Genomic DNA, 27,512 nt, shown 5'->3' with positions numbered 1-27,512 from the left:
AAAATCCTATTACATCTGCACTGCCTGTAGACACCACAGTCCTATTATCACACTTTTACTTGTTTATGGCTTTTATCCAGGTTTTCTCCTGACTATATCCCTGCTTGTGTTGGATCTACTCTAAGATGTGTGGCGCTTTGGATAAAAGTGTCTGCTAAAGAAATTGTAGAATTGTAAGGCAATACTGATCAAAACAACGGGGATAACGCTATATTCTTTTAAGACCAAGAGGAAATGTAATAGGGATGATGACTAATCCACCTGTTTTGGAGTTACATCAAAAACATTTCATTTAAAGTTCATTCCTGAAGGAAACTCTTCTGGAGGCTCAGCTTTCTGAAGGTACATAGTGCAGAAAGCCAAAAACAAAGATCTAAATGTCATCCAATCAAACACACAATCCAATACTACAACAACACAACAATAGAGACATTTCGACTTTATTAATTCACAAAAAGTTTATCCAGTGGTTAAAAAATAGAGACAAGTTGACATTTTTCCATGTAGAACTGTATAACAAAACAAAGACCAAACAGGAAACAAAAATCAAACTGTAAAACCAACAAAATGCACAAAAAAATTAACACTGAGAATTGAAGAAATGTTAGATTTACAAACTGACTGAAGAATTAATTAGTGTCCCTGCCAGGGAAAAGCTAAGGTAAACTGATTAGTTTAAACAGAACAAACGTGGTAAACAACGGTTTACATTCATCTAGAGCTTCATGAGGGACACTTGTGGGTACATCTCAACAAACTTTTCAGAAGCAGGTCACAGTGCAAAACTTTGAAGGTGATAAAAAAAACAAAAAAAACACTCATTGAGTACCAGTCTGGTTTGTACCGACTGTAGAACAAATGTTTATATAAAACAAAGCTGACAGAAAGAGAGGGAGGAAGGGTCTGCCTTTGCGTTTGGGTAGACAGACATTCAATTTTCTCGCTTTCACTCAAAAACAAACATGAACAGACTGCTTAGTAATGGGGCGTAAAACCTAAATTTTGACCACACGTCAGCCCAACCCATACACTTTAAATTAAAACAAGCATTCAGCATCAACAATAAATAACAGCATTCACTCAGTGCAAAACTACACAAACATGGCAAACCTGATTTTGTTCACAGAATGTGATACAAACCCACTCTTTAACATGAACACCCACTCAACATCTGTTTGAGAGCAAACCACTTTAAATGTCTCATGTTGTTTAATAGCAAGACATGAAAAGCACCAATCTCACCCATTTTAAAATGTAATCAGAAGGTCCGGTGTGCAGGATTTAGTTGCATCTCCTGAACTGAATACCTCTCAACTCACAGTCTGCCTCTAAGCATGTAGAAGAACCTACAGTGGACAACTTAAAAAAAACTCTTGCTGGAGCCAGTGTTGTTTTTTTTGTTTTTGTTTTTTGTTCACTCTGAGTTACTGTAGAAACATGGTCATTCCAATTATCAGGTGATTATACACTGATGAAAACATCATTCATTTCTGCTCATAGAAATCCCTTGAATCCTTCACACTGGACCTTTAGTCTGTTATTCATGTGTCACTGCACTACCATAGTATCTCCAAAACGTCATACAAACTGTTTAAATGATGGTGAGAAGGCACAATAGGACCAACAACAGACAGACATACACTACCGTCCTGAAGTTTGGAGTCATCCAGGCAATTTAATGTAGCATTAGAACATAGGAGTGATGGTTGCTGGAAATGTTCCTCTGTACCCCTATGGAGATATTCCATTAAAACCAGCCGTTTCCAGCTGGAATAGTCATTTAGCACATTAAGAATGTTTACACTGTGTTTCTGATTCATTTAATTCCATCCTTATTGAAGAAAATGGCTTTCTTTCAGAGATAAGGACATTTCTAAGTGACCCTAAACTTTCTAATGGTACTGTTTGTGTGAAGGTTTTTGTGAACAAAACAAAGCAGAAAGTTCTCCGTTTACCAGCAGATCAAACTGTTGGCAAGCCTGCAAATGGGTTGAAAGGTTAAGTGATGCTGTCATTCTGACATTACTGATCCAGATAAAATTCAGTAAAAGCGAAAGACACAGCCAAAAGAAAAAAAGAAATATAATAAAGTATCGTTTGTTGCTTCATGATAAAGTGGTGAATAATTATAAAAGTCTTGGACAAATAACAAATCAGAGGAACTTCAGTCAGATTTATTAGAAGGGCAGCTATTTTTAATAAATATTTAAAGAAAAGAGAAAGACCTCCTTGTGGGCTGCATAGCTGGTGGTCAACAGCTTCTGAGGCAACAGGTGGCCATAGTCTGTATGTGCGTGTCTGTGTTCTATGTCTGGGCCAGCTGAAGCTCCTCCAGTCCATGTTTGCCCAGGTGATATCTGGCCAAGTCTTTCCTGGTCACTAGTCCAACCACCTGCAGAGCATCAAGAGCCAAAAAAATGGTACATTAGAACAATAGTCATCATCGCAGGATTCACTAGCATTAATCTGACTGGTAAGAAAAGGCCACACGGGTCAATAAAACACAATATCACAAGCCCTTACCCTGTTCTCGTCATCGGCTACCACCAGGTGTCTGAGCCCCAGAGCTCGGAACAACTTAAACACACGAGGCAGAGACGTTTCCTGTAAAAACAAAACAAAAAAAACCACTTCAAGATCACCTTCATCCGTACAAAACATCACAAACAAACCTGAAGATGCTCGATTTAGAGAGAAAGTCTGTCCCTGTGTGTCTGCTACCTGTGGTACTGTGTAAGGCGTTGGGTTCATAAACTCAGTGAGGTCCATCATACACTCCCTCTCGTCCTGGGAGACGTGGATGCTCTGGATCGGGGGGAATCGAGGGTAGGCGTCTCTGAAGTCTTTTAGCTGGAGTTTCCTCCGGGTCAACCGTGATCGGGCTAGCTCCACAAAAACCTGTCAGGACAGAGCAGAAACCAGCGGTGACTGATTCTGCTTGAATTATCACAATGTATCTGAAATCACGGATGTTACCTTGTGTTTGAGAAGAACAATGAGCTGAGAACGAAGGATGAGGCCACAGAGTTTTGCTGGCTGAGAAGGATGAAAGAGGGCGTGATTAATTACAGAAAATCAGTGTCTGTTTGTACTGCCATTCAAGTTTAAAGTAAAATCCCATCCCAGTGATGAGTCTCATGTTTATATGTACTCTTCAACCAGTCGTGAAGGTACACTATCGTTCATAAGTCTGGGGTCACCCACACAATTTCATTTTTTCCATCAAAACTCACACTTTTATTCATGTGCTAACATAACTGCACAACGGTTTTCTAATCATCAATGAGCCTTTCAACACCATTAGCTAACACAATGTAGCATTAGAACACAGGAGTGATGGTTGCTGGAAATGTTCCTCTGTACCCCTATGGAGGTATTCCATTAAAAATCAACTTTTTCCATCTAGAATAGTCATTTACCACATTAACAATGTCTAGACCAGGGGTCGGCGACCCGTTTCCCACAGAAAAGAAAACACCGGGAGCCGCAAAATCCTTTTGGCATTTAAAATGAAGACAACACTACATATATCGCTTTTTTACCTCTATGCCCTTGTTAATCAGCCTCTAATTAGATAGATTCATTTTTTAATCGTGTCCTTCCACTAATATTTATCTTACTTGGTTAATGTCATTTTTGCTCCTGGACCTCATATGTTACATAACGTTAGCTGGAAATCAATATTTTGCGAATGTCTATTTAACTTGTAAAATCTATTAATCTTAAGCTCATAACTTTTCTCCGGTAAGTCGCTGCCCTATTTTCCAAGACGACACTCCTCTGACTCTCTGACCTGCTGCCTGGACATCGAGCCGTGTTCTTGCAAGTAACGTGTATTACCCTATCATGAGTATTTTTGACTCAAAGACAAGACGTGTCTTTCTTGGAGTGGAGCTTTAATATACAGACTTGCCATTCTTGAGTACAAAACGATGTGAAACTACAGGCGTTGCTTCTCCAGGAGTAAAACAAAAAAAAAGGCATGAAACGTGTGGGAATTGGAAGTTCCGTGTTGTCTCTCTGCTTCAACTCTGCGCTCTCATGCAATAGTCAGAGCCTTAGAGATAGGCTCTGGCAATAGTACCCCAGCAGCCCATCCGGTGGAGTGACACGTCAAAATAAGAGCGGTAATTTCACAATAAAATTGTCTATATTAAAATGCATTGAAACGCGCCTGAAAGGCAGAACAATTTATTTTCCAAAGTTACAGGGAGCCACAACAGAGGGCTGAAAGAGCCGCATGCGGCTCCAGAGCCGCGGGTTGCCAACCCCTGGTCTAGACTGTATTCTGACTCATTTAATGTTATCTTCATTGAAAAAAAACAGCTTTTCTTTCAAAAATAAGGACATATCTAAGGTACCCCAAACTTGAACGTGAAGAGTAGTGTCTGCAATGAGAAATATAACAGAAACAAGTTAGCCTGCTGCTCTAAGATGATATGCCAAGTTGGTTGCTGAGCTGTGATGTGCGAACTGCTGTTTTCAGAGTTCATACTTTACTTTTCAGTCACCCGTTTTCACAAAATGCAGCCACACTGATGTCTTCTTTCATGTGTTTTCAATTAGCTTGGAGCCAACTCCAATAAATATTCAGTAAAGGAGTAGTTTGTTTCTTTGATTGTCAAAAATAATGGAATAATCCTGGTAGACTATTGATGTAGCACTTTCTCCTTAAGAAAGAAACACCAGCAATTGTCCGACCAATGAGAATTTGATTGCCTTTACTGCTATGCATACAGTGTCTATGTATGAAAGATTTCTCCCTTAACTGTTGATTGTTGATAAAAAAAATGTCCCAAGTACCTCTTTACTATCAGAAACCTGCATAACTGAGACACACAAAAGCTACATTTTCTGTTGATGTGTTATACTTGCATGTGCAATTTTCTGTCATTTCAATTCTGTTATTTTCTGCTATCAAACTCAGTTGCACCTGTATTTGAAACAGCAACATAACGGTTTGTCATCAGAAAGGTTGTTTCACAGTCGATCTACACTTTAAGCCCCACAATACACATTTTTAACAGAACAGAGGCCAATCATACAATCAAACAGTACCTCATCACTCTCAAGAACCTGCACGACGACAGGGAAGCCGTTGTGATTGGTTGATGTGTTGCTAAGGATGTCGACGATGGTTCCCACCTTCTCTATCCTGTTCAAACAGGTGACCGGAGAACTCATCACCTCTCTAGATTGTGAGTGGAGACAGCGAGGAGGATAAAGGTGGCAAGAGGTGAAAATGAATCGAGGTGAAAAACTAAACAGAATGACATTAATTCTTAGTGCTGAATGTTTCAGACATGATCTTAAAGCTCGTGTCCGGAGTTTGAATCGCAGCGTCTCCCAAAACACTGTTGGTCCCTCCCTCTGATTTCGCCCCTTTATTTGTGCACGCGCGGAGTACATGAGAGAAGTGCTGCAGAATCTTGCCTGTTTTGCTGTTTTCCACTCCTCTACATTTAGTACATTTAGTAAATAATAAAGGAATTACGTTAGAATTCTGTATTGAGTCTAACTTGTCCTAATACCAAAATAACATGAATCTGCTAGGACGAACGAGTAAAGTTTCAATATGTGATTACACTCGTGTATCCCTCTCGATGACGTTGTTTATCAAACTTAGTGCATTTACGCTTGTATATGTGTTACATTGTTTATTTATTTCTATCTAGAGTTCAGAATTGCATGACTCCTCTGACAAAGAGTATGTCCCAGACGCCCCAACATCTTCCTCCAGAGGTCGGGCATCTAAACGAAGCCGTCAGGCGGGCTATGGAGGCCGTGGTCGGGGAGCGACGCGAGCACCCCGAGCCAAAAAACGTCCTGCAGTCTCTTGGCCTGACAAGCCGTGGGATTGGTAACTTTTCTGGAAGTTGCTGATCCCTGATGCTCTCTCCTCCACAAGCAAAACAAATGTGCGCGCGGTTGCGTAGTGCGTAGCTCGCCCACCTCTGCATGGGCTTGCTTGCTGTGCGTGTAACTGTTGATTGACAGCATGACAAAGTTGAAGCTCGAACTTGATTGGTCGGCAGCGACCAGTACTTTTTGGAATAACACGGGGGTCTATGAGAGGAAGGCGGAGCTTAGGAATAAATTTTCATATCGCGTCATACTAACATTATATTATAGTATCGAACTAGACTAACACATTTAAGCTTTGTTAAACAATGATACATAAATTGAAAACAAACGGAAACTCCGGACACAAGCTTTAAAGGCCCTTCAATGAAAATGACTCAGCCAACAACAAGTCTAACAGGACATACCTGGCGGTCAGCCAGTGGGAGGTGGCAGGAGCCTCCCAGTGCAGGAAGGGAACACTCTGCAGCTTGATGTGAATGTCATACAAGCCCTAAAGCAGGAAGAGCAGTTATAGACAGTACAGGTGCCCGCCCCAGTTCCATATAGCATTTCCTACATACTTGTATGACACTCATTTTGCAGTTACTGTGCAGAACAAAACAACATAAATTCACCCCTTGAGACTAAGAGTAAATTATAATATTTCTGCCAGCAGACTTCAACTGTGACTTTTAAACAACACTGCTGTTAGGACTGCAGTCGTATATGTGTGTAGTTTTTCTTCTGCTCTGTGCGCTTCCTGTCTATGTACCTATTTAAAATTAAAAAACAGGGCTGCGCTCTGACGACAGGACTGGCGCAGGTACCAAAGAAAGTGGAACTTAAGGCGAAAGAATGAAGTTACCGGAAGTCAGAGAGGGTCAGATGGGCGAGCCATCCTTCACTGCATCCCAACCAGAACACACAGCTCAAGCACAGTTCTTTGTATAGTAAAAGAAAGTACTGTGGTAGACGTATGGAGTGAGCTGCTACTTTTTGTTAAATCCGTTTTCTCCTGTTTAAGTAGAGTTAAGTTTGAGAGGGAGGGAAGACTTTGTGTTTAATTTTACCTCTTTTACTTTGTTAGGCAAGTCAGACTCCCAAAGAATAGTGTGGTTTTGTTTGTTATTTTGGCATCGAGCTCACTCTTAATTAAATTTAATACATCACCACTCATTTGTTTGTGTTAACCACAACCTCCGTTTACCATATCACATTTATTGTAAATACATTATTACTGTTCTGTGTGGCAGCTTGAGACCTGTGAAGGACGGTATTTCATGTTACGTTCAAGTAACCCCTATAGGCTTGGTGTAACACTGCAAATTAAAATTTGATAAAGATAAAGTGTCTTGTTTTCCACAGCTCTCCTGAGCTCTTTCACCACCATCAGGAGTAACCTACTCTTTTTGCAGCTGTAAGTAGCTCCTTCATTCTCTCACTGCACAAAATTGTGGCACAGTAGTGCCCATCAGTTTGCCACTTTTGCAGTGTGCATGCCTTACATAAAGAGAACTAGTGCCTTAGTGTGGAGATGGGATGAAGCCAGTCTGTCACTGAGTGTGTGTGTCTCCATACTGTTGTACAACAATGCAGCTTATGTGCACGACACATGAAGGGACACAAGTTTGAGTGTGAGTCCTGGCCTCTTCACTCACCTCTTCAAAGTAATCTCCTACTATCTTGGCAGTCATGAGGACGAGCATGATGGGAAGGCCGTATGTGACATTTCCTGTTGCCTCCACCATGATGACAGTCAAACTGAGAGTCATTCTCACGATGCCACCTGACGAGAAAAGTGCATGACAATATAAATACTATTAACGAAACATGTGTTACAATAAAGACGATTTGTTTATTTTAAAGTACACAATAAAGATAAATGGATAGAATTACTCACCCAACTGAGCTGCAGCTCCAATTAAGGCATATTTCCCAGGGTCAGCCCAAATCTAAGAAAACAGTGAGTCTTAGCATCAGGCCTGTTTGTTTAGTTCAATAATAATAATAATAAATTTAATTTATAATGCACTTTACATTTGAAAACCAAATCTCAAAGTGCTACAGATAAAAACATCAACAATAAAAATACAGCACATCAAGAAAACGCTTTTAAAAACAAAAGTCTTCAGCTGTTTTCTAAAAACTTCAAGCGACTGTGGCGCCCTCAGGTGGTTGGGGAGGGCATTCCACAATCGTGGTGCAGCCGCCTGAAAGGCCCTATCTCCCATGGAGTGGAGTTTGGACCTTGGAACCTGGAGTTGGTGGTTGTCGGAGGAGCGGAGGTGCCTGGTCGGGTTGTGTTGACCGATTAGTTCTTTAAGGTACACTGGCACGCTGCCGTAGACACAGTGATAGGTCAGGAGACAAATCGTAAATTCAATCCTGAACCTAACTGGAAGCCAATGGAGATTATGGAGGATCAGTGTGATGTGATGGGACTTGCGCACCCTCATCAGGATCCTGGCAGCGCATTTCTGGATGCACTGCAGTCTCTAGAGGCTCCTGCCAGGAATCCCAATGAGGAGTGCATTACAGTAGTCCAGCCTGGAGGAAACGAAGGCGTGGACAAGCTTCTCAGCATCAGGGAGGGAGAGGAAGGGGCGGAGTTTGGAAAAAATCTGGTTTTACAGATGTGTTGAACATGAGTGTCAAATGACAGGTGGGGGTCAAAACGTACCCCTAAGTTTGTAACAGAGGATGTAAGGGGAATGTCATGGCCGGCAAAAGAGAAAACAGTGAGGGGAGAGGATTTGAGTTGGTGTGGGGTTCCAATGAGGAGACCTTCCGTTTTTGAGCTGTTCAGCTAGAGAAAGTAGTCATTCATCCACACCTTCATTTCCCCCAGGAATTCAGTGAGATTGGACAATGATGTTGGGGATGTGGGGTCCAACCTGACATAGAGCTGAGTATCATCAGCATAGCAATGGAAGGCAACTCCATGCCTGCTGATGATGTGGCCCAGCGGGAGCATATAGATGGAAAATACGGTAGGGCCGAGAACTGACCCTTGAGGCACTCCACAGCTGACAATGTGGGGCCATATACTCAGCTCCATCAGTCAGGTAGGACCGAAACCACTGAAGGATAGTATGGTCAACAGTATCGAAGGCGCCTGAGAGGTCCAAGAGCAGAAGGAGGGAAGGACAGCGCTGGTCAGACGCCACCAGCCAGTCATTGGTGACCAGGGCCGTCTCTGTGCTATGGGCAGTGCGGAAACCAGACTGAAATTTTTCATAAAGACTGTGTGAGCGTGGGTGATTATGGATTTGGGAGGCAACAGCTTTTCTATTACTTTGGAAAGGAAAGGGAGGTTGGAAATGGGCCGGTAGTTGGATAAAATGTCAGAGTCGAGGGAAGGTTTTTTTTAGCCGGGGGTTGATTACTGCGCTTTTCAGAGTGGCTGGAAGGTAACCAGATTGCAGGGAAGACTTTATGATGGTGGTAATGAGAGGGCTTAACGAAGAGATATTTGATTTGATGAGAGCAGTGGGAAAAGGGTCCAGAGGACATGTTGAGGATCTCATGCTGTGGATGAGAACCTCAACCTGTCTGTGTGAGAGGAGTGCAAAATGGGAGAAGATAGGTGCTGAGGTGAAGGAAGGGGATGGCATGGTGGCAGAAGGTGATAATAAAAAAATCACAACTGAAAAATAAATGAAAAAAAATAATCCAGATTAAATAATATAAAAAAGTCACTTCCAGACAATATCTATATCTGAATGTTTAATAGTATTAATTAATACCGCATTGCTGTGTTGTGCACCACCGGAGCTGGTGGAGGCCAGCAGGATGCCAAAGAGCCTCCCCCAGGCAGCTCCTATCAGAAGAGACGGGATGAAGACTCCAGCAGACACAGCCAGGCCATAGGTCCAACACGCCAGGAAAAAGTAGGTCAGAGTAAACAAACCCAGTGTCAGAGGATTGTAGGTTCCTTTAAAACACACAAAAAATGGCAGAAAATTAGAAGTAAGCACATAATTTTTCCACAAGTGTTTTTCTATAAACCTGGCCCCCAGGTGCACTGGCCTGTATGAGTGAGTGGTGCTGTCCTGTTTAGTATTGAAGTGTGCATAGATGTACCTGGCTGATTGTGGAAGAGACTACGAACGCTTCTCTCAGGAGTGTTGAAGAAGGCTGTTGCCATGGAGTTATACTCCCCATCTGCACAGAACAACTACAATAGGAAACAGAAAAGATATTAACAATACAAAGAGACACAAAGCAATTCCTCTCTCTTGTCCTTAGAAAAACTTCTACATGTTTCTCCCAGCTGTCATAGTATAGCAAAGTACAGGGTATTTGGAATAATACAGATCAAGAAATCATATTTGTTGTTAAGGTGAAGACCAAAATTAAACGTTAAAATGCCACATGTGACGTCTCTCCCCATTCTGAATATTTAAATATGTCAAAACAAACTCTTCTAAAACTAGTTAGCAGCAGATGTGGTATTCAGAATTTAATTACAACACTGGCTCTATTATTTGAACAAGTGTTTGCAGCCGCGGCAGCAGCCTTTGTGAGTTTGTACTGCAACACAACCCTGCTCTAACCTAAACGCTAACTTAGCATGATAACCCGGTGTACTGCATTCCTCAGCGTAGTTCAGTGTCTTTGCAGGCTAACATTTCCCAATTTGCACTACACTTAAATGCACATAAGGCCCTTTAGAAAACATTTTTACCCAATACTGGCACGAAGGATCATCAAAATTATTAATGCTCAATCTCAAGATGATTTGAACGAAACAAACGTTACGCAATCTATTCAATACATCTGACGGAATATCTGACTGTAAAATAAAACCACGGAAGTCATGAGGATTCATCTTCTGAGCACCATAAATATCAAAACGTTGTCCTCTTCTCAGATCTTTTGGCGACATTGTCATTTACTATATTGATAGCAGCACAGCTAAAAAAAAATGGGTATAGAAAATATTTGTCAACTTGTAACACTTGCTTTCTAAAATCTATTCATCCTTCTTAAAAAATGCTTTCACTGTTCTCTGTTATGCAACAAAACACAACATCAAATTCCTCACATGTGAAAAATTAAATGGCAATAAAACTCAATCTGAAGCACCATCACTATGACAAGGGCATACTTATTTGCATCTGCACATGATGACCTCATATGCTTCAACCACAATCCATCCGAAAATTGTGATGATGCCCAACTGTGCTTTTGCCACCATGTAACCTAGCTTTAGTTTTATTATACATCATAAAAAAATAATAGAAGTGTGCCAGAGATTGCTTTCAGACAGCTGACAGAGGTGTGTGAGGTGTTTGTGTACCTGCAGTGGATATTCCTCAGTGCTTTCTGGTCCCAGAGGCTGACAGTCATTGGAGAAGTAGATCATAGTGAATGATACCGTCGCGGTCACCGCAGCAACCAGCATGGCCTCCATCACTTGCAAGCACGGCCGATGAACGTATCTAATGCACATAAATCACACGGCGTTCAGGTTTGACATTTTCTATTCTTTAGTCTACCACTCAGTGCAAAAATGTTGACCTCGGTACGGACTTTCCCCAAGTGCTGTAAAAACAGCCCACTGAAAACACGAAGCTTCTCTGCCAAATCTGCCATTGTGTGTCTTCGGGCGACTGACTATAAATGTCAGGTGGATTTACTGTTGTGAAATGTGGCACAAATACAGACTTCCTTGTCTCGCTCACTGTGCCAGGTAACAGATGGTATTTTTAGAAACAAGACTGGCCCGACAGGTAATAAATATGATGCACTGAACAAATGTTTTGTATCATCTTATACAAGAATGATTAAAAAATGTTTTACCTGGCCAAAGCTACCTTTAATATTACAATTCTATGTTTCAAGTACCCATACATCTTTCTACAATCCATACATTGGTGTAGTCTACATTCTCAACCCCAATCCCTCACTAGGTTAGTTTCAGTAAGTTGATAACCCACTTTATTTTTAGAACTTCACCTTTGTTCAGGACCTAGTATTAAGAGAACAATGGCATCAAACTGGCACCAGTGTCCATGTTTATCAGGTACATCCAACAAAGCACAGGCACCCATAAACATCAGACCAGATGTAGGACACCAGAAACCAACTTCATCCTCCAGTTGCTATCATAATATGACGCTTAGGAAGCCATGAAAAGGATGACTTCGATAGACTGATACAGCGCTCATCTTCAGACAATAACTAAGCATTTATTAATCCATTTGAGCACAGATTTCCCTAGAAATATATATTCTGAACAATGCCATTCCTAGCCTGTTATAAAATGGAGGAATACTCAGTACAGATGTTATAGAGGTAGATTAGAACATTATTTTGTTCCAATCCACACACTATAGCGGATTATACATTGAAGTGTATGACTTTTTTATGAGCTCTGGGATAATGTTTGTTGCGTTATTTATTTAAGTTTGCTTTGCACGCTCTGAGAAACTTTGCTGGAGAAGACTTTATAGGTTGGCTGTATGCTGATCACTCAGAAAGAAGTTCTGAAATTCCTTTCCATATTTTTCCATCTGCTCAAAAAAGAAAATAAAAATCACAGCTTTTCACTGAGTAGGCAAAACACATGTCTGAGTGGGAAAAGTCAGATTATTGACATCATTAAATGACAGGTAAAGGTAGCAAATGCAAACAAAATAATTCCTTTTATGTCATGTTTCCAAATCGAATTCATAGGTCCACAAAATTTACACTACAGTTTTGGAACTCTTTTCCTGTTTTATGAATTATTTGCTTTACAATATGGGAGCTCGCTTTTTAGAATATAATTGCAATTCATTTAGATACAAAGTATTATGAACTACTAAATTGTGGCTGATTGATCAAACTTTTTAAATAACTATAAAGCAGCGTGACAACATCATTATCCTGAACTATGCACATACACCATATAAAAGCCACTTCCAGACTGTAAAGCAGGAAATATTTGTGTCTTAGCAGACGTCTCCTCCCAACAATTAGTCTTTCAGTAATCATAACTGTTCAGCTGTGCCTATTTTTACATGCTTTAATCACAAGACGTTCATATCCAGAGGCACAGTTTTAAGAATTATCATGAAAACCTCCTCATCTTGCGCTCCACCCTGCTTTTGACAGGCAACACACATTTGTTTTTGCTGGCACGCTAAACATACAAAGCATGTCTTCATGCCTGAACCTTCCCACGTTGATGAAAATGTATTAAGTATTTGATTCCTTTCTAAACCTTACCTAATCCTGAAGATGGTCAGCCAGTAGTTGAGAACATTGAAGAGCGCTCCTAAAAATCCACCTGCAAAGGAAAGGAATAAAAAACAGAACACGCACATGCATGAGCTGTCATGTTAAAATTACAGAAAGAGTAGAGAAAAACCCTTTAAATGTTCTCATATCTTTGCAACAATCCAGATATACCTGCACTGTATTAAAAATGGCCTTCATCAATACAAGAAAAGCACTCAGAGAGTACAGTACTCCGCCAAGGCTGTTCACTGCCCCATATAGCATTGTCTGAAATGCAGCATTTTTTTAAGGAATCTAGCGTTTGTTTATTAGTTATTGATGATCAGAAATCATGGCAACATAGAATGTGGCCAATTAATATAGATGTACCCACAAACAAAATGACCTTGCACTGAGCACAGGCGTGTGTTATGCATGTATATGTTATGTATGGCCCTGCGACAGACTGGTGACCTGTCCAGGGTGTCCCCTGCCTTCACCCAAGTCAGCTGGGATAGACTCCAGCACCCCCTGCGACCCTAGTGAGGATAAAGCGGTGTATAGAGAATGGATGGATGTTATGTATGGATACTAAATCATGTGGCCAAAATATGTTTGGAATATGGAATTGATGGAACTTGGAAACATTCTCACAATTTAATTAATTGTTCCTTGTATCATTTGCAATGGATAAGTCCAAATAAGTCCGCAGTGGAGGATTTGTTGTAGGATCACAATCATGTGATCGTCAACAGGCAGCTGATGTAGTGTTCACTTGTTGTCATAGTTACAGTGACACCGTGAAGCCATCTTGAATGATGCAGAAATATTTAACATATCGATGGATCCAGACTATAAACCGCATCACTGCCAAAATCTAATCCCTTGGTCCTTGTGTCATTTTTGACCTTCCCTGAAAATTTCATCCAAATTTATTAGTCTGTTTTTGAGTAATGTTGCTGACAGACACACAGACAGACAAACCAACACCAATCGTCACATAACTCCTCCGTGCTCCTTGGCAGAGTAAGAAAATCTTATGAAAATGTTATGAGGAAAGTGGTGCACCATGTGAAGACTCATGCATATCCCTAAAAACAAAAATCAGCTTTTACCTATAGCTCCCATAGCGATGAACAAGGGGATTTCATAGAGGTTATAGGTCACACTCTGGAAAAAAAGAAGGACAAGATTACACGTCATCTTTCGCATTCACTTAAAAAAAACAAACAAACAACATAAGTATGGACACTAAAAACTATAATCTATATAAGTTTCTCACGTCGCCTTCAAAGCGTCCAAAGTTGATGAGACCTGGGTTGGAAAGGTCACCTGCATGTGAGTGATAGATACTGAGGACGAAGTTCAGAGTGAAGGTGGAGATCATGGAGGCAAAAAACTGCAGGGGAAAAAGAAAGAGAGGAGATGAGAAAGGATAAAGGGGGAGGACAAACATTAAAAAAATATGAAGTACAGGGGATGCATAAGCATTTCTACGTCAGTTTTTATCTTGTTCTCTTTTATTAGAGAGAAGTAGAATTTACTGGAAGCCCATTTTATGATCATAAAAAGTGATTTTATTATGGCGGTGAAAACTGGACCACGTGACTTACTATCCTCCATGTCAGCATCTGGTTCCAGAAGGAAGCTCCCTCCTCCAGAGAGAACAAAACACCGCCTGTCGACCAAAGAGAGACAATCAGTGTGAAAAAACTACAGTAGTACAGGAACTAAAACATCTGACCCACTTCTGACATGTCTGGTGATTTCTATCGGACGCTATGTGAGCAGGTACCATCACATGACATCCTGCTCACAGTGGGTTGAGCTGTGCAGGAGTCAAGCATTCACCGGGGTCATGCAAGTGTAACAGCACTCTTTTCACGTGACGACAGCAACACATAACAGATTGAGACACGGTTTATGAAGCATGAAAAATGCCTCCATATGAATAAAGCAGCTTTTATCCCCCACAGCTAGCATGTATCAACCAGCTCCATGCTAACTGACAGTATTTTAAAGGAGCTGTCAGTGCTGCAGTGTGTTAAAACAGATGGTTTTGAATATCACAGCACAACAATCACTACTGTTACCAATGGTGCATCATCTACACTAGGCTAAGTTTTCTGTCTTAGGATGTTCCGCCAACTGTCATTTTTAGCACGAGGTTTTGAGTGCAAACATATCAGAATTAGCATGTTTCAATGTGATTGAACTACAGTTGTTTTATAATGGCTATTCCATCCAGCAGCTGTTTTAGTTTTTTTTTGGTTTTTAGCAACTACACCTAGACTAGCATGTCAAGCCTTCTCTCTCATCTAAACAGAAAAATTACATCATGTTGGAAACTGTGGAATAACTACGTTAAAATGATATAATATTCTGCAAATACGAGCTATTTATGTTTGTTTATAATTCATTTAGCATGCAGAGTTCACTCAGAGCACTGTGGCTAATTTTGTTAATCCAGAGATAACGTGCAGATTTTTTCCCTCCAGTAACAAATCATTTGGTTAAAGAGTCGCTACGATTTCAGTCAACTAAGATTTTCTTTTATTGACTACAGACCTATTACTATGACCTTCATAAACACATGACTTCTTAATCCCTTCTATTAGACAACTTTGAGAAACACAAAATTAAGGTTTTTTTCCAGGCTGTTTTGAAAGATGAAAATATCCTGCAAGATGACGGCACGAGCCCTGTTCAAGACAAGTGTGCACATGAATGCATGCTCTTTAAGCAGTATCCACTAAGCTAAGAAAAGTTACATTTTCTCCGTCTTAACTTACGGGTTTTCAGAGTTCTTTGCTTTTGGTTTTTGGCATGCGGCCACACTGTTGTGCAGATAGCTTTACAGCAGCTAAACTGCCTGTACAACTAAAGCAGATTAATAACAAAGCACATTTTCACTGCGCTTTGCCAGGATTGTTGTATTTTTACCAACTGGTGCTCCAAAAGCAGCAGAAACTCCAGCAGCAGCTCCAGCAGAAACAAAGTCCCGTTTTTCTGTGTCTCTCCGGAAGTATTCAAAGATCTACAAACACACACGCACACTTCATATTATGGATCATTCTCAAACACACTCCAGCTAAATGTGTTCATACAGATCAACAGCACATAAGACTGCTTAACAAAATAACAGTACTGTTCAGAGCTGAGGAATGCCACATGGTGTCATGTACAGGGTAGTGTGTAACAAAGTAAATGCAATTAAAAGAACAAATATGCTTGGAATCCAGTACAACTTCCAATGGAGTAGTCAACTCTCTGACCTTAAAGTCTCTCTTTAAAGAGGTGCTCCTGCCCTGGGAGACTCCTGCAGCTACAACAGCACCAGAGTGAATCATGGGACCTTCCTGTGGGCAAACAAGAAGTAAGTAAGAAAGGAATTAAAACAACAAAAAACTTTAAATATTTTGTAAAATACTCAAATGGTCCCATGTTTACCTTCCCGACAGCAAGACCGCCAACCACCGAACAGATAACACCGCACACTTTAATCACCAGTGTCTGTGGAGGACACAAAACGTGAAGACATGATGGTAATTCCTGTTTAAAAGCTGTAATTCCAGTACATACACTAGCAGTCAAAAGTTTATGGTCACTTAGAAACATCCTTATTTTTGAAAGATTTTTAATGGAATATCTCCATAGAGGTACAGAGGAACATTTCCAGCAACCATCACTCCTGTGTTCTAATGCTACATTGTGTTAGCTAATGGTGTTGAAAGGCTCATTGATGATTAGCAAACCTTTGTGCAGTTATGTTAGCACATGGATGAAAGTGTGAGTTTTCATGGAAAACATGAAATTGCCTGAGTGATCCCAAACTTGTAAAAGGTAGTGTACATAAATGTGTGTGTGTGTTTCATGCATCTTTACCTTGAGTCGTACAACCCTGGGAATCTTGACTCCATTTAGGTAACATTTTATCTGAGGAATACCACTTCCTGCTGCTATGGGCTGGAGGAGACAGAAGGACAAGAAGGAAGAAGAGTTACATCATAGAGGAAAAGATGAATGATTGAAAATGTGACTTAGCATTACAAATCTGTGGATGTGACACACAATTCATAATGAAACTGAACTAAGGTCACTCACAAGGCCACTTTATTGACCAGCTTGTTTGCAAATGTGGAAATTATTGTCACTCACAAAATCTCAGTTGTGACTTCTCACAAGCTGACAAACTGTGGTCAACCACAACATACAGACATGCTGTTGCCAAGTTTTCATTTCCACACATTTCTGAATATTTATAAGTGTGTGATTCTTTCCAAAATCCATTCTCACGCTTGAGGAATGCTCCGAAACAAACGAAAGTGGAAGAAATTGAAATTGTGCCACCAAAATCCGCAAGTCACAATAATCACTAAAATGTTTCTGCTTTCAATCTTACCTCAAAAAAAGCAACTATGATAGCTCCCACCATGACGAAGGTGAAGTTGAGGACGGCCCAGAGGATCAGAGAGATGGACAGTCCACCCGTCTCTGTAAACTTTTCAATGTCTGGGAAGGTTCAGAGTCAAGGAAGAGTCTGGTTGTCCTGAAAGCACCTGAAGCACTTTCATCTAACTCTTTAGTGGCCTGTTGTAACATTTAAGTCAGACACATAGTCAGGACATGAACAGCACTGAGACAGTCATCAGTGACCAGATAAACAACCATCATACACTTTCATAAAGTACAGGGTCCTACTATATTCAAACAAATTGCATAATAACTTGGATTACAAAATAAATTACAAAAAGTTTTCATGCCATTCCTTAACATAATTAAGAGCATGAGAAAGGAAATCTGTGTTCAGTAGTGTCCAAGAAGTGTGTACTGTGCAGGAGGAATAATGAAACAATGAAGTTCCTCAATGGAAATTCCATCCTCAACCACTCATGCTTACTTTAAAGTTGTATACATGAGGATGCAATATAGTGTATTGAGCAGAAGGGAACTGGACTACTTCTTTTGGTTCTTAGAAACATCATCTCGAATCCAGGAAGCTTCCTCTACAATTCCACAATTCTACAATTTCATTTAGCAGACGCTTTTGTCCAAAGCGACGTACAACACAAGCAAGAATTCAGACATAAGGAAAAACCTGCAGTAAGTGCAAAAAGTGATTCAAGTGCGATTGGTCAAAGGTGTTGCCATCAAGTTGCAGAAGAAATTGCCAACCCCCCCTTTTTTTATACTTTGTCAGCGCTAAATAAGTGCTGGGTTTTGGACCACCTGACTTATTCTACCCCTAAGGTGGAGTCAGATTAGGTGCCTAGGTGTTCTCTGAACAATTGAGTCTTCAACTGTCTCTTAAAAGTAGAAAGGCACTCAGCAGAACGCACAGAGTTTGGTAGATTGTTCCACCATTTGGGAACAACAGAGGAAAAGAGTCTGGCTAGAGATATCGAGCCGTGCTGGGCTAATGTGATATTAGAAGTACTCCGATATCACATTGGTTACGATTCATTAAAGACCTGAAACTCACATAATGAAAGGTGTGGATGGTGTTGAAATTGATGAGGGAGGGCTCTCAGAACAGCCTGCTAAGTGGTATTGTAAACCTCCCCAACTGAGAGATAACGGTTCCACTGCTGTCCTCTAAAGGAGTGTTTCTTATCCTTTAGATGCAGTGAACTGCTGTGTCCTGTACTTAGGAGCTGGTTCTGTGTTGTGGAGCATTTGTTTAGTCTTTCCTAACTATACAGGCAAGTTCAGTCCTCACTGCATGAAAATGTAGTCCTGACATTCTTCCCCAGGCAGTTTTTCCATCATTAAAAACTTCAGCCATGTGAGACTCAAGCCATTAACAAGCTGTGAACCGTGTAGTTTGAGGAGGAGACTGAATACATCACCACCAGTCAGAACTGTGCAAAACAGGAAATGCAGTTGCCTTTGACTGAAGCACTGAATTAGCATCATAACACACAGTATGTTGATATCTTGCGCTGCCTGGTGATAAGACGCTGGTCTGAGAAGGTATACCATGTACAAATCTTCAGGATACTCTCTTTAATCAGTTGGTATTTGATCCCAGCCAACTGCTCCACCACGATGTCGATGAAGCAGGCGATGAGGCCGGTTAGAATGCCAATCAGACCACAGACCACCCAGCGACTGATCTCCAGACAGCGGAAACCCTAAAGACACAAGATGAGAGGAAGGGAAACATGAGGAGAACTGATGCTGGTAAAGTAGGTAGAGACGAAACAAACAACGGAGAAGGAATTCATACACAGAACAAGAAAAGCAATCAGAGAGTGCAGTACTCCGTCAAGGCTGCTCGGTTGTATCATTTGCGACGGACGAAATTTTTTATAAAAGATGACCTTGCGCTGAGCACAGGCGTGTGGTATGCATGTGTACGTTATGTACGGATACCACATCGCATGACCTAAATATGTAGCGGGCAGCGGGAATTGATGGGACTCAGAAACACTCCATTGAAATTACAATTATTACTTGTATGATTTCCGATGGATAAGTACCGATAAGTCCGCTGCAGTCGATTTGTAGTAGGATGGCAATCGTGATCGTCAGCAGGCAGCTAACGTAGGGTTCAGTTGTTTTCATAGTTACAGTGACAGCGATGATACAGAAATCTTTACAAAGTCTATAAGCTGCATCACTGCCAACATCTAATCACTTGGTCCTTGTGTCATTTCTGACCTTCCCTGAAGATTTCATCCAAATCTATTATTCCATTTTTGAGTAATGTTCATAACAGACAGATGGACAAATGTATGCCGATCGTCACATAACTCCACTGCATTCCTTGTTGGAGTAAAAACAGAGGGGCCTGCTGGACTCACCATATAACTCATCCTCCTCTCCTCTTCAAGAAACAGCTGGTTTTCAATGTTATCATAGTCCAGACTCTGGAATAGCACATACACAATAACATTTGTCCAAATAAAACACATGAATTAGTCAAATAAAGATACAACAAAGGCTTTTCTTCATTAAAAAAAAGAGAGAAAAGCTGAGATCAACAGGTAAACAGAGAATTTAAAAACGTGTGTGTGTACAATTTTCTCGTGGAACATTTTACTGTTTGGGTCTGAATAATTTGAGAAATATTACGATTGTGATCTGTTTTTTTAAAGCATAAGTCATTTTTAGAAAGCTTCCTTTCAATTCTTAGTGTGATTTAAAGAGTTCTAAAACATGCACATGAACACTATCAATAGCCAGACTGTCACACTAGGAGGACGGTGTGAATTTATAAAACCATTTACTGTCAAGTCAACTATACAGCAGGGATCCTACACTGCAAGCTTTGACTTAGTGTAACTGCATTGTTTAACATTCAGCCCCACTTGACTGTTACTTTATTCAGCAAAATGAATCTGTTTCACACTGTATTACACTAAAAATGATCACATAACACCTCTAATTAACACAATGTCATTGAGTGTAATCCAGGTTTTCGAGTGTTACCTCATATTTAAGTGACAGCAGCTTCTCATTGTGTGGGATCTCTTTGGGCCGCCCCCTAAGAGAGTCCTGCAGTGGAAAAAACATAAAAAAAAACATAAGTCACCACACCAACACTGTCTCGGGAACTTTGACCTGAACCATGTGAGAGACAAAAAAGAACAATTCAAAGTAAACAGCAGACAGTGCAGGACTATTCACAAGCATTTCAAACTGTATGTTTTTATACTAAAGAAAGACACTTGAAAGGAAAACAAGAGGACATGCTTGACAAGCTTTATCTAACTTGCACACTAATGCATCAATAATGAGACAGGTGACTGAAATAAGGCAGCAGCGTTTCCTCCAGAGCATTTCGTATAAAAATCTTGCTGAAGCTATGAAAGAGGGCATTTTTCTGGTATTGCATGACAGTTTATTTTCAGTGTTGTTGCACAGCATTTGGAGGAAACGGTGCTTATGAGCTACACACAAACAAACAAACGAGCTGCATTTCCAAGCAACGTGCAAGGATGTTAGCAGGACCTCTGACACATCTGTGGCACATCTGTACAGTAACAGCAGCCGCTAAATGAAGAAACAAACACTACCGTTCAAAAGTTTGGGGTCACCCAGGCAATTCAGTTCAATTTTATATATATATATATATATATATATATATATATATATGTATATACACACGTGGACAAAATTGTTGGTACCCCTCAGTTAAAGAAGGAAAAACCCACAATTCTCACTGAAATCACTTGAAACTCACAAAAGTAACAATAAATAAAAATTTATTGAAAATTAAATAATCAAAATCAGCCATCACTTTTGAATTGTTGATTAACATAATTATTTAAAAAAACAAACTAATGAAATAGGGCTGGACAAAAATGATGGTACCCATAACTTAATATTTTGTTGCACAACCTTTTGAGGCAATCACTGCAATTAAACGATTTCTGTATTTGTCAATGAGCGTTCTGCAGCTGTCAACAGGTATTTTGGCCCACTCCTCATGAGCAAACAGCTCCAGTTGTCTCAGGTTTGATGGGTGTCTTCTCCAAATGGCATGTTTCAGCTCCTTCCACATATGTTCAATGGGATTCAGATCTGGGCTCATAGAAGGCCACTTTAGAATAGTCCAACGCTTTTCTCTCAGCCATTCTTGGGTGTTTTTGGCTGTGTGTTTTGGATGGTTGTCCTGTTGGAAGACCCATGACCTGCGACTGAGACCAAGCTTTCTGACACTAGGCAGCACATTTCTCTCCAGAATGCCTTGATAGTCTTCAGATTTCATCGTACCTTGCACACTTTCAAGACACCCTGTGCCAGATGCAGCAAAGCAGCCCCAAAACATTACTGAGCCTCCTCCATGTTTCACCGTAGGGACAGTCTTCTTTTCTTCGTATGCTTGGTTTTTGAGTCTATGAACATAGAGTTGATGTGCCTTACCAAAAAGCTCCAGTTTGGTCTCATCTGTCCAAAGGACATTCTCCCAGAAGCTTTGTGGCTTGTCAACATGCATTTTTGCAAATTCCAGTCTGGCTTTTTTATGAGTTTTTTTCAGCAGTGGTGTCCTCCTTGGTCGTCTCCCATGAAGTCCACTTTGGCTCAAACAACGACGAATGGTGCGATCTGACACTGATGTACCTTGGCCTTGGAGTTCACCTTTAATTTCTTTGGAGGTTGCTCTGGGCTCTTTGGATACAATTCCAACGATCCGTCTCTTCAATTTGTCATCAATTTTCCTCTTGCGGCCACGTCCAGGGAGGTTGGCTACTGTCCCGTGGGTCTTGAACTTCTGAATAATATGAGCCACTGTTGTCACAGGAACTTCAAGCTGTTTAGAGATGGTCTTATAGCCTTTACCTTTAAGATGTTTGTCTATAATTTTTTTTCGGATGTCCTGGGACAATTCTCTCCTTCGCTTTCTGTTGTCCATGTTCAGTGTGGTACACACCTTTTCACCAAACAGCAGGGTGACTACTTGTCTCCCTTTAAATAGGCAGACTGACTGATTATGAGTTTGGAAACACCTGTGATGTCAATTAAATGACACACCTGAGTTAATCATGTCACTCTGGTCAAATAGTTTTCAATCTTTTATAGAGGTACCATCATTTTTGTCCAGGCCTGTTTCATTAGTTTGTTTTTTTAAATAATTATGTTAATCAACAATTCAAAAGTAATGGCTGTTTTTGATTATTTAATTTTCAATAAATTTTTGTTTATTGTTACTTTTGTGAGTTTCAAGTGATTTCAGTGAGAATTGTGGGTTTTTCCTTCTTTAACTGAGGGGTACCAACAATTTTGTCCACGTGTGTATATATACATATAGCACCATATATATATATATATATATATATATAGCACCAATTATGTGCTAACATAATTGCACAAGGGTTTTCTAATCATCAATGAGCCTTTCAACACCATTAGCTAACACAATGTAGCATTAGAACACAGGAGTGATGGCTGCTGGAAATGTTCCTCTGTACCCCTATGGAGATATTCCACTAAAAATCAGACGTTTCCTGCTAGAATAGTCATTTACCGCATTAACAATGTCTAGACTGGATTTCTGATTCATTTAAAGTTATCTTTATTGACAAAAACTGCATTTCTTTCAAAAATAAGGACATTTCTAAGTGACTTCAAACTTTTGGACAGTAGCGTACATTGGCATAAACACAAACAAAACAAACTGGAACAAATTTTATTTAGAAAAAACAAGCAGATCACATGCATGGAGTCACATTCCCACCAGCCAGTGAAAACAGCTGAATCTGATGACTTCTGTCACGGAGGGAAACAGACGTGACGACTAAACGGCAAGCATCTGTAACACGGTCCTGAATGGGATTTTAAATACTGATTCTACACCTGAAGCATTTGTTTCTTTTCTTGGGTCACAGATTGCATCTTAAATACTGGATTTAGCTCATCTGTGATTTCTATGGAAGTGTTTTTGTGAGCGTTTCAGTACAAACTGTACAAATAAACTTTTACAATGCTGACTTAAGCTAATTCAGTGTTGTTTTTATCGTTAAGTTTCACAATTTTCTGTGAGCTGCAGAATTTTTGCGTCCGTTGCTTCTAACGTTTATCTGTTAAAGTAATAACTAGTCAAGGTTGAGTATATCATCAGCATCACAGTGGAAACCACCAGACAGTTTCCACACACGTATCTTTCATAAAAAACTGGATGAGTCAACTGTCACTGACCCCTTTCGGCCATCAAGTTGGTCATTTCTGTGTCATATTCCAGATTAGGGTTCGGCCACATTTAGAAGAAACGCTGTCTGAACCTTCAACTGTATCTCAAGCTGCAGTTCACAAATCACACCTTAAAGTTCTATGATAAATGAACTCTGCTCGACCGTAATAAAAAGACATTTGTGCATGAGGCTGAGTCACATTAGTCACAGATGGACTGTTCCGCGTTGATTTGGTTGTAAGAAGGTGGGGTGCTACTATTCTAAACTAAAAGTCTAAAAATGCTACTAATGAAGTAATGACTTGATTGCCAGGAGCAACAGACATAAAAGAGAGTGTGTGATGACGTTTGGAGCTTGGACTTTACCTCATCTGACGTTATCTCCTCTTCCAAATCCACCGTGCTGAGTCTGCCTATCTGAAATAAACTGCCTCCTCCAGACAGCTACAGACAGCAACAGAAATATATATGGCTAATGTCCAGGCTGATGTGTTAACGTCAGACAGATCCACAAAATCATTACGGGTTCCAAAAGTACAAGAAACCAACATGGCATGTAATGGACACAACACTTTTCTGACCGCTGCAACATGATAAAGCCTTACTCAAGGAGAAATAACTTTGCTTTTGTAAGTCAAATGAAAGTTATAGCACAATGTTTTTGATTAAAACCCACGCTATCACAGTCCTTGTAATTTATAAAAGCTGACAAAACAAACTAAACAAACTGTGTCAAATCGAAAGAATGGAACATGGGTAAATAAAACAATGATAAACCACTGGGCATTGTTTTGTTTTTTTAAACATGTAAATCTGTCAGTGTCTCAACAATTGGATACTTTATGATCCCTGGAAATTAGGCATCCTCTGTATTTTGCTACACAACATTTAAGTCACTTAATTTGTTAAAAACCTTGTGAACATAAAAAGCTACTTGAATACAATGAAAGAAGAAATGGATTTAAATTTCTTCCATCTTTGGTGGTGTGGAAGACGGAACTGACTAGTCCTGGTGGCTGCATAGGAGGAAAAGGGGAAGTTGGATTTCCAAGTGTATTTGTAGAGATTATACATATTCACTACCAGTCAAACGTTTGGACACACCTTCTCATCCAGTGTTTATAATTTATTTGAACTATTTTCTGCATTGCAGATAAATACTGAGGATTAACACTTTTTTGTTTACAACAGAAATCCATATGTATTCTGTTTTAATTTTTATGTCTTCAGTATTAATCTACAATGTAGAAAATAATTAAATAAAGAACGTTGAATGAGAAGATTTTTCCAAACTTCTCACGGGTAGTGTACCTTCTGCAGGATTAAAATTCACCCCTTTCTGTAACAGACTAGCTGTAACCCTTTATAACCTCATGTGTCACCATCATATTCTCTAATTTCAAACATGCTTGAAAATAATGAAGTAACGAGCTATTGGAAGGCTTTTCAAAACTCTCTATAACCCGATTATTTTTCTAGATGAACTAAACCGAATCAATGTACGTGATGTGATTAACTCTAATTTAATTACTTTCTTCCAGAAACATTCAGTCACAAACAAAGCTTGTTGTTGCATCTGATGGTACCCAACTAACTGCAAACCAGCCATAACACGTGAAAACAAACCAAAATGAAGGATGCACTGAACTCACCGCAAGCACTCATGCAGCATTTTAAAAACATGACTCAACGTAACCTTATAGTGCTTAATAAAAACGTGACACAGCAAGTTCCCGTCAGTCACAGGTGAGAGGCCAGGTTAGCCTCCGGGTTAGCCTCCATGCTAGCTGTACCTGTCTGGAGTGCTGCGGCTGCTCGGAGCCGTTGAGAAGCGGTGTTGACTCCCCGGCCGCCGCGGACTCGTCGGCTCGGCTGGACCACGACACTTTCTTGGTGATGTTCGCCATGGTGCCCCCGCTAAGTCGCCGCTCAAACGGTGGAAAAACTTACTTCATTAATAGCAGCGGCAGCTGCTCGCTAACCACTGTTATTCTTCCTCATCTCCCCATGATCACTCCTGGAACTCGTGACGCTTTGTAAGGCTCCCGTGGAGGGACAAAAATAATTGTCAGGCACGTTGGATGCTGGGATTTGTAGTTTTACTGTTTGTAAAAGTAAAGCTAAAAGGTAGTGATATTACAGTATAAAAATATATTACTTTCTTGACTGAACGTGTCTCTCGAATAACACTTTTTATATTAACAAATTCTCAATTTTTTAAAAAAGTTATGTATTATGTATACAGTTACGCATTTCAGAACCAGAATCAGAAATATTTTCTGACTTATCGAGGAAAATTTTCTTAACTTACAGTTTATTTAGGCAGTAGAAAAATACCAGATAAACATGAGTAGAAATATTGATGTGAAAACATTAATATAAATAAAAATTAGAAGCATAAAATATTTTTTAAATGCGCATTGTACTAGAGAACAAAGTCACACATTATACATTATTAGGGGCTCGGGCTTCGACACGAGCCACTCTCCTCTCCATTGCAAAGCAATGGGAGGAGAGTGGCTCGTGGCGAAGCCACGAGCCACTATTGTTCTCCTGTTGGCGTTTATTATTCTTCCTCACGTTTCCGCCGTTTTTCGATTCGCTTCTCGTCCTAGGCCTTTGAGAAAACCAAAGCAAATTATACATCAAAACGTGCGGCTTCATCGGGAATAGTGTGCTATGACTTTTCTAAGACATTCGTCATTTTTTCGCAGAATTATTCGCAAAAAACTGCGATAAAAGTCCCATAGAAAATGAATGGGGACTGAAAAAAATCGGCTGAAAAAATCCACTTTTTTCCAAACGCCACTCCTTCGCCATACGTTCACCTAGAAACTTCATTTAATCATCAAAACGCAGTGATTTTTCTTATCTCCGCAGGAATGTAGTTTATGTCAGGCTGAGATTTACAGTTTTTCATCAGTGAGTCCTCAAAAAAGTGAAAATTCTCAAAATCTGCTCTGGTTAGAGTGCGGCATGTCAGTTGGTAGAGTGGAGGAGAGGTGAACAATTCGCCTGAAAATTTCCCGATCGCATCGCCCTCATGACCAAACGATAAGAGATAGGGGAATGACATTTGGTCAGATTGTAAACAATTTTCCTGGGATTCAAATGAATCCAAGTTTGAAGACCTACCTCTTTCTGAAGTGAAATGGCAGGCAGCAGTTTAGACCAAAGTCGCACCGTTCTCTCCATAGGAACCAATGTAAACTGGATCATCTGCCTCATGGAGGGACAGTGTTTTTTAAATCGCTGTAACTCGGTCATTTCTCACAATATTTGGAAAATAATTACATTCATGATTTGCCACAGCCTTCCTCTCGCTCACGGTCATTTCGGTTTTCAGCTAGCATTCACGGTTAGCCCACAATTAGCGCCAGAACGAGACGTTGCGCGCTGCTGCTGAGAAGCACTTTTTTGCTGTCTGTGGCAGGCACCGTTGCTATGGGGCCCATAGCAACCGCCCTTACACACGCGCAGGCATGGTCTCACGCACACACACAGACTCATTGGTGTGCCACACCCACCTTCACACCCAATACCTCCACAGGAGCTGCATTTCAGCCTGGAAATCAGTTCAACCTCTCAGCTTCACACAGCCTTTACAGCAGGGGTGTCAATCTCAGTTCCAACACACCTGATTCAAATGATCAGGCTCGTTATCAGGCTTCTGCTGAGCTGAATGATGAGCTGATTATTTGAATCAGATGTGTTAGAAGAGGGAAACATCTAAAACATAGAGGATAGTGGACCTCCAGGAACTGAGTTTGACACCCCAGCTTTAGAGTAACTCTAATCCAAATTTTGACCAGGTGAGATCTTCCCT

General features: G+C 40.4%; 1 protein-coding gene across 2 annotated transcripts; it reads right to left on the bottom strand.

Annotated features, from left to right (window-relative positions):
* Positions 1–424: 424 nt before the first annotated feature.
* On the bottom strand, positions 425–25,731 carry clcn7 (chloride channel 7). 2 transcript variants are annotated; one of them, XM_022213587.2, is made up of 25 exons: positions 25,480–25,731; positions 24,053–24,130; positions 20,485–20,550; positions 19,857–19,922; positions 19,052–19,184; positions 17,453–17,562; positions 16,936–17,016; positions 16,501–16,563; positions 16,326–16,409; positions 15,994–16,087; positions 14,664–14,728; positions 14,333–14,449; positions 14,166–14,220; positions 13,060–13,120; positions 11,147–11,288; positions 9,928–10,021; positions 9,591–9,778; positions 7,745–7,796; positions 7,503–7,630; positions 6,270–6,355; positions 5,059–5,191; positions 2,977–3,036; positions 2,722–2,898; positions 2,524–2,604; positions 425–2,392 (listed from the first exon to the last, which is right to left on the bottom strand). In XM_022213587.2, the coding sequence occupies exons 1-25, from the start codon at positions 25,591–25,593 to the stop codon at positions 2,306–2,308; spliced, it is 2,415 nt and encodes an 804-aa protein (XP_022069279.1). In that variant the 5' UTR covers positions 25,594–25,731; the 3' UTR covers positions 425–2,305. The 2 variants fall into 2 exon arrangements, with proteins under 2 accessions (XP_022069279.1, XP_022069280.1); XM_022213588.2 differs by lacking the exon at positions 24,053–24,130.
* Between the last annotated feature and the right edge of the window lie 1,781 nt (positions 25,732–27,512).

Source organism: Acanthochromis polyacanthus, chromosome 21 (assembly GCF_021347895.1).
Source record: "Acanthochromis polyacanthus isolate Apoly-LR-REF ecotype Palm Island chromosome 21, KAUST_Apoly_ChrSc, whole genome shotgun sequence".
Classification (NCBI taxonomy): Eukaryota; Metazoa; Chordata; class Actinopteri; family Pomacentridae; genus Acanthochromis; species Acanthochromis polyacanthus.
This window is presented reverse-complemented; position numbering and strand designations above follow the sequence as displayed.

Excerpts from the sequence above, each read along its gene's own strand:
- clcn7 (XM_022213587.2), bottom strand. The coding sequence starts at position 25,593 with ATGGCGAACATCACCAAGAAAGTGTCGTGGTCCAGCCGAGCCGACGAG. Across the intron at positions 13,121-14,165 it reads CATCGCTATGGGAGCTATAG|GTGGATTTTTAGGAGCGCTC; the intron begins GTAAAAGCTGAT and ends TTTCCTTTGCAG. Across the intron at positions 3,037-5,058 it reads AGGTTCTTGAGAGTGATGAG|CCAGCAAAACTCTGTGGCCT; the intron begins GTACTGTTTGAT and ends CATCCTTCTCAG.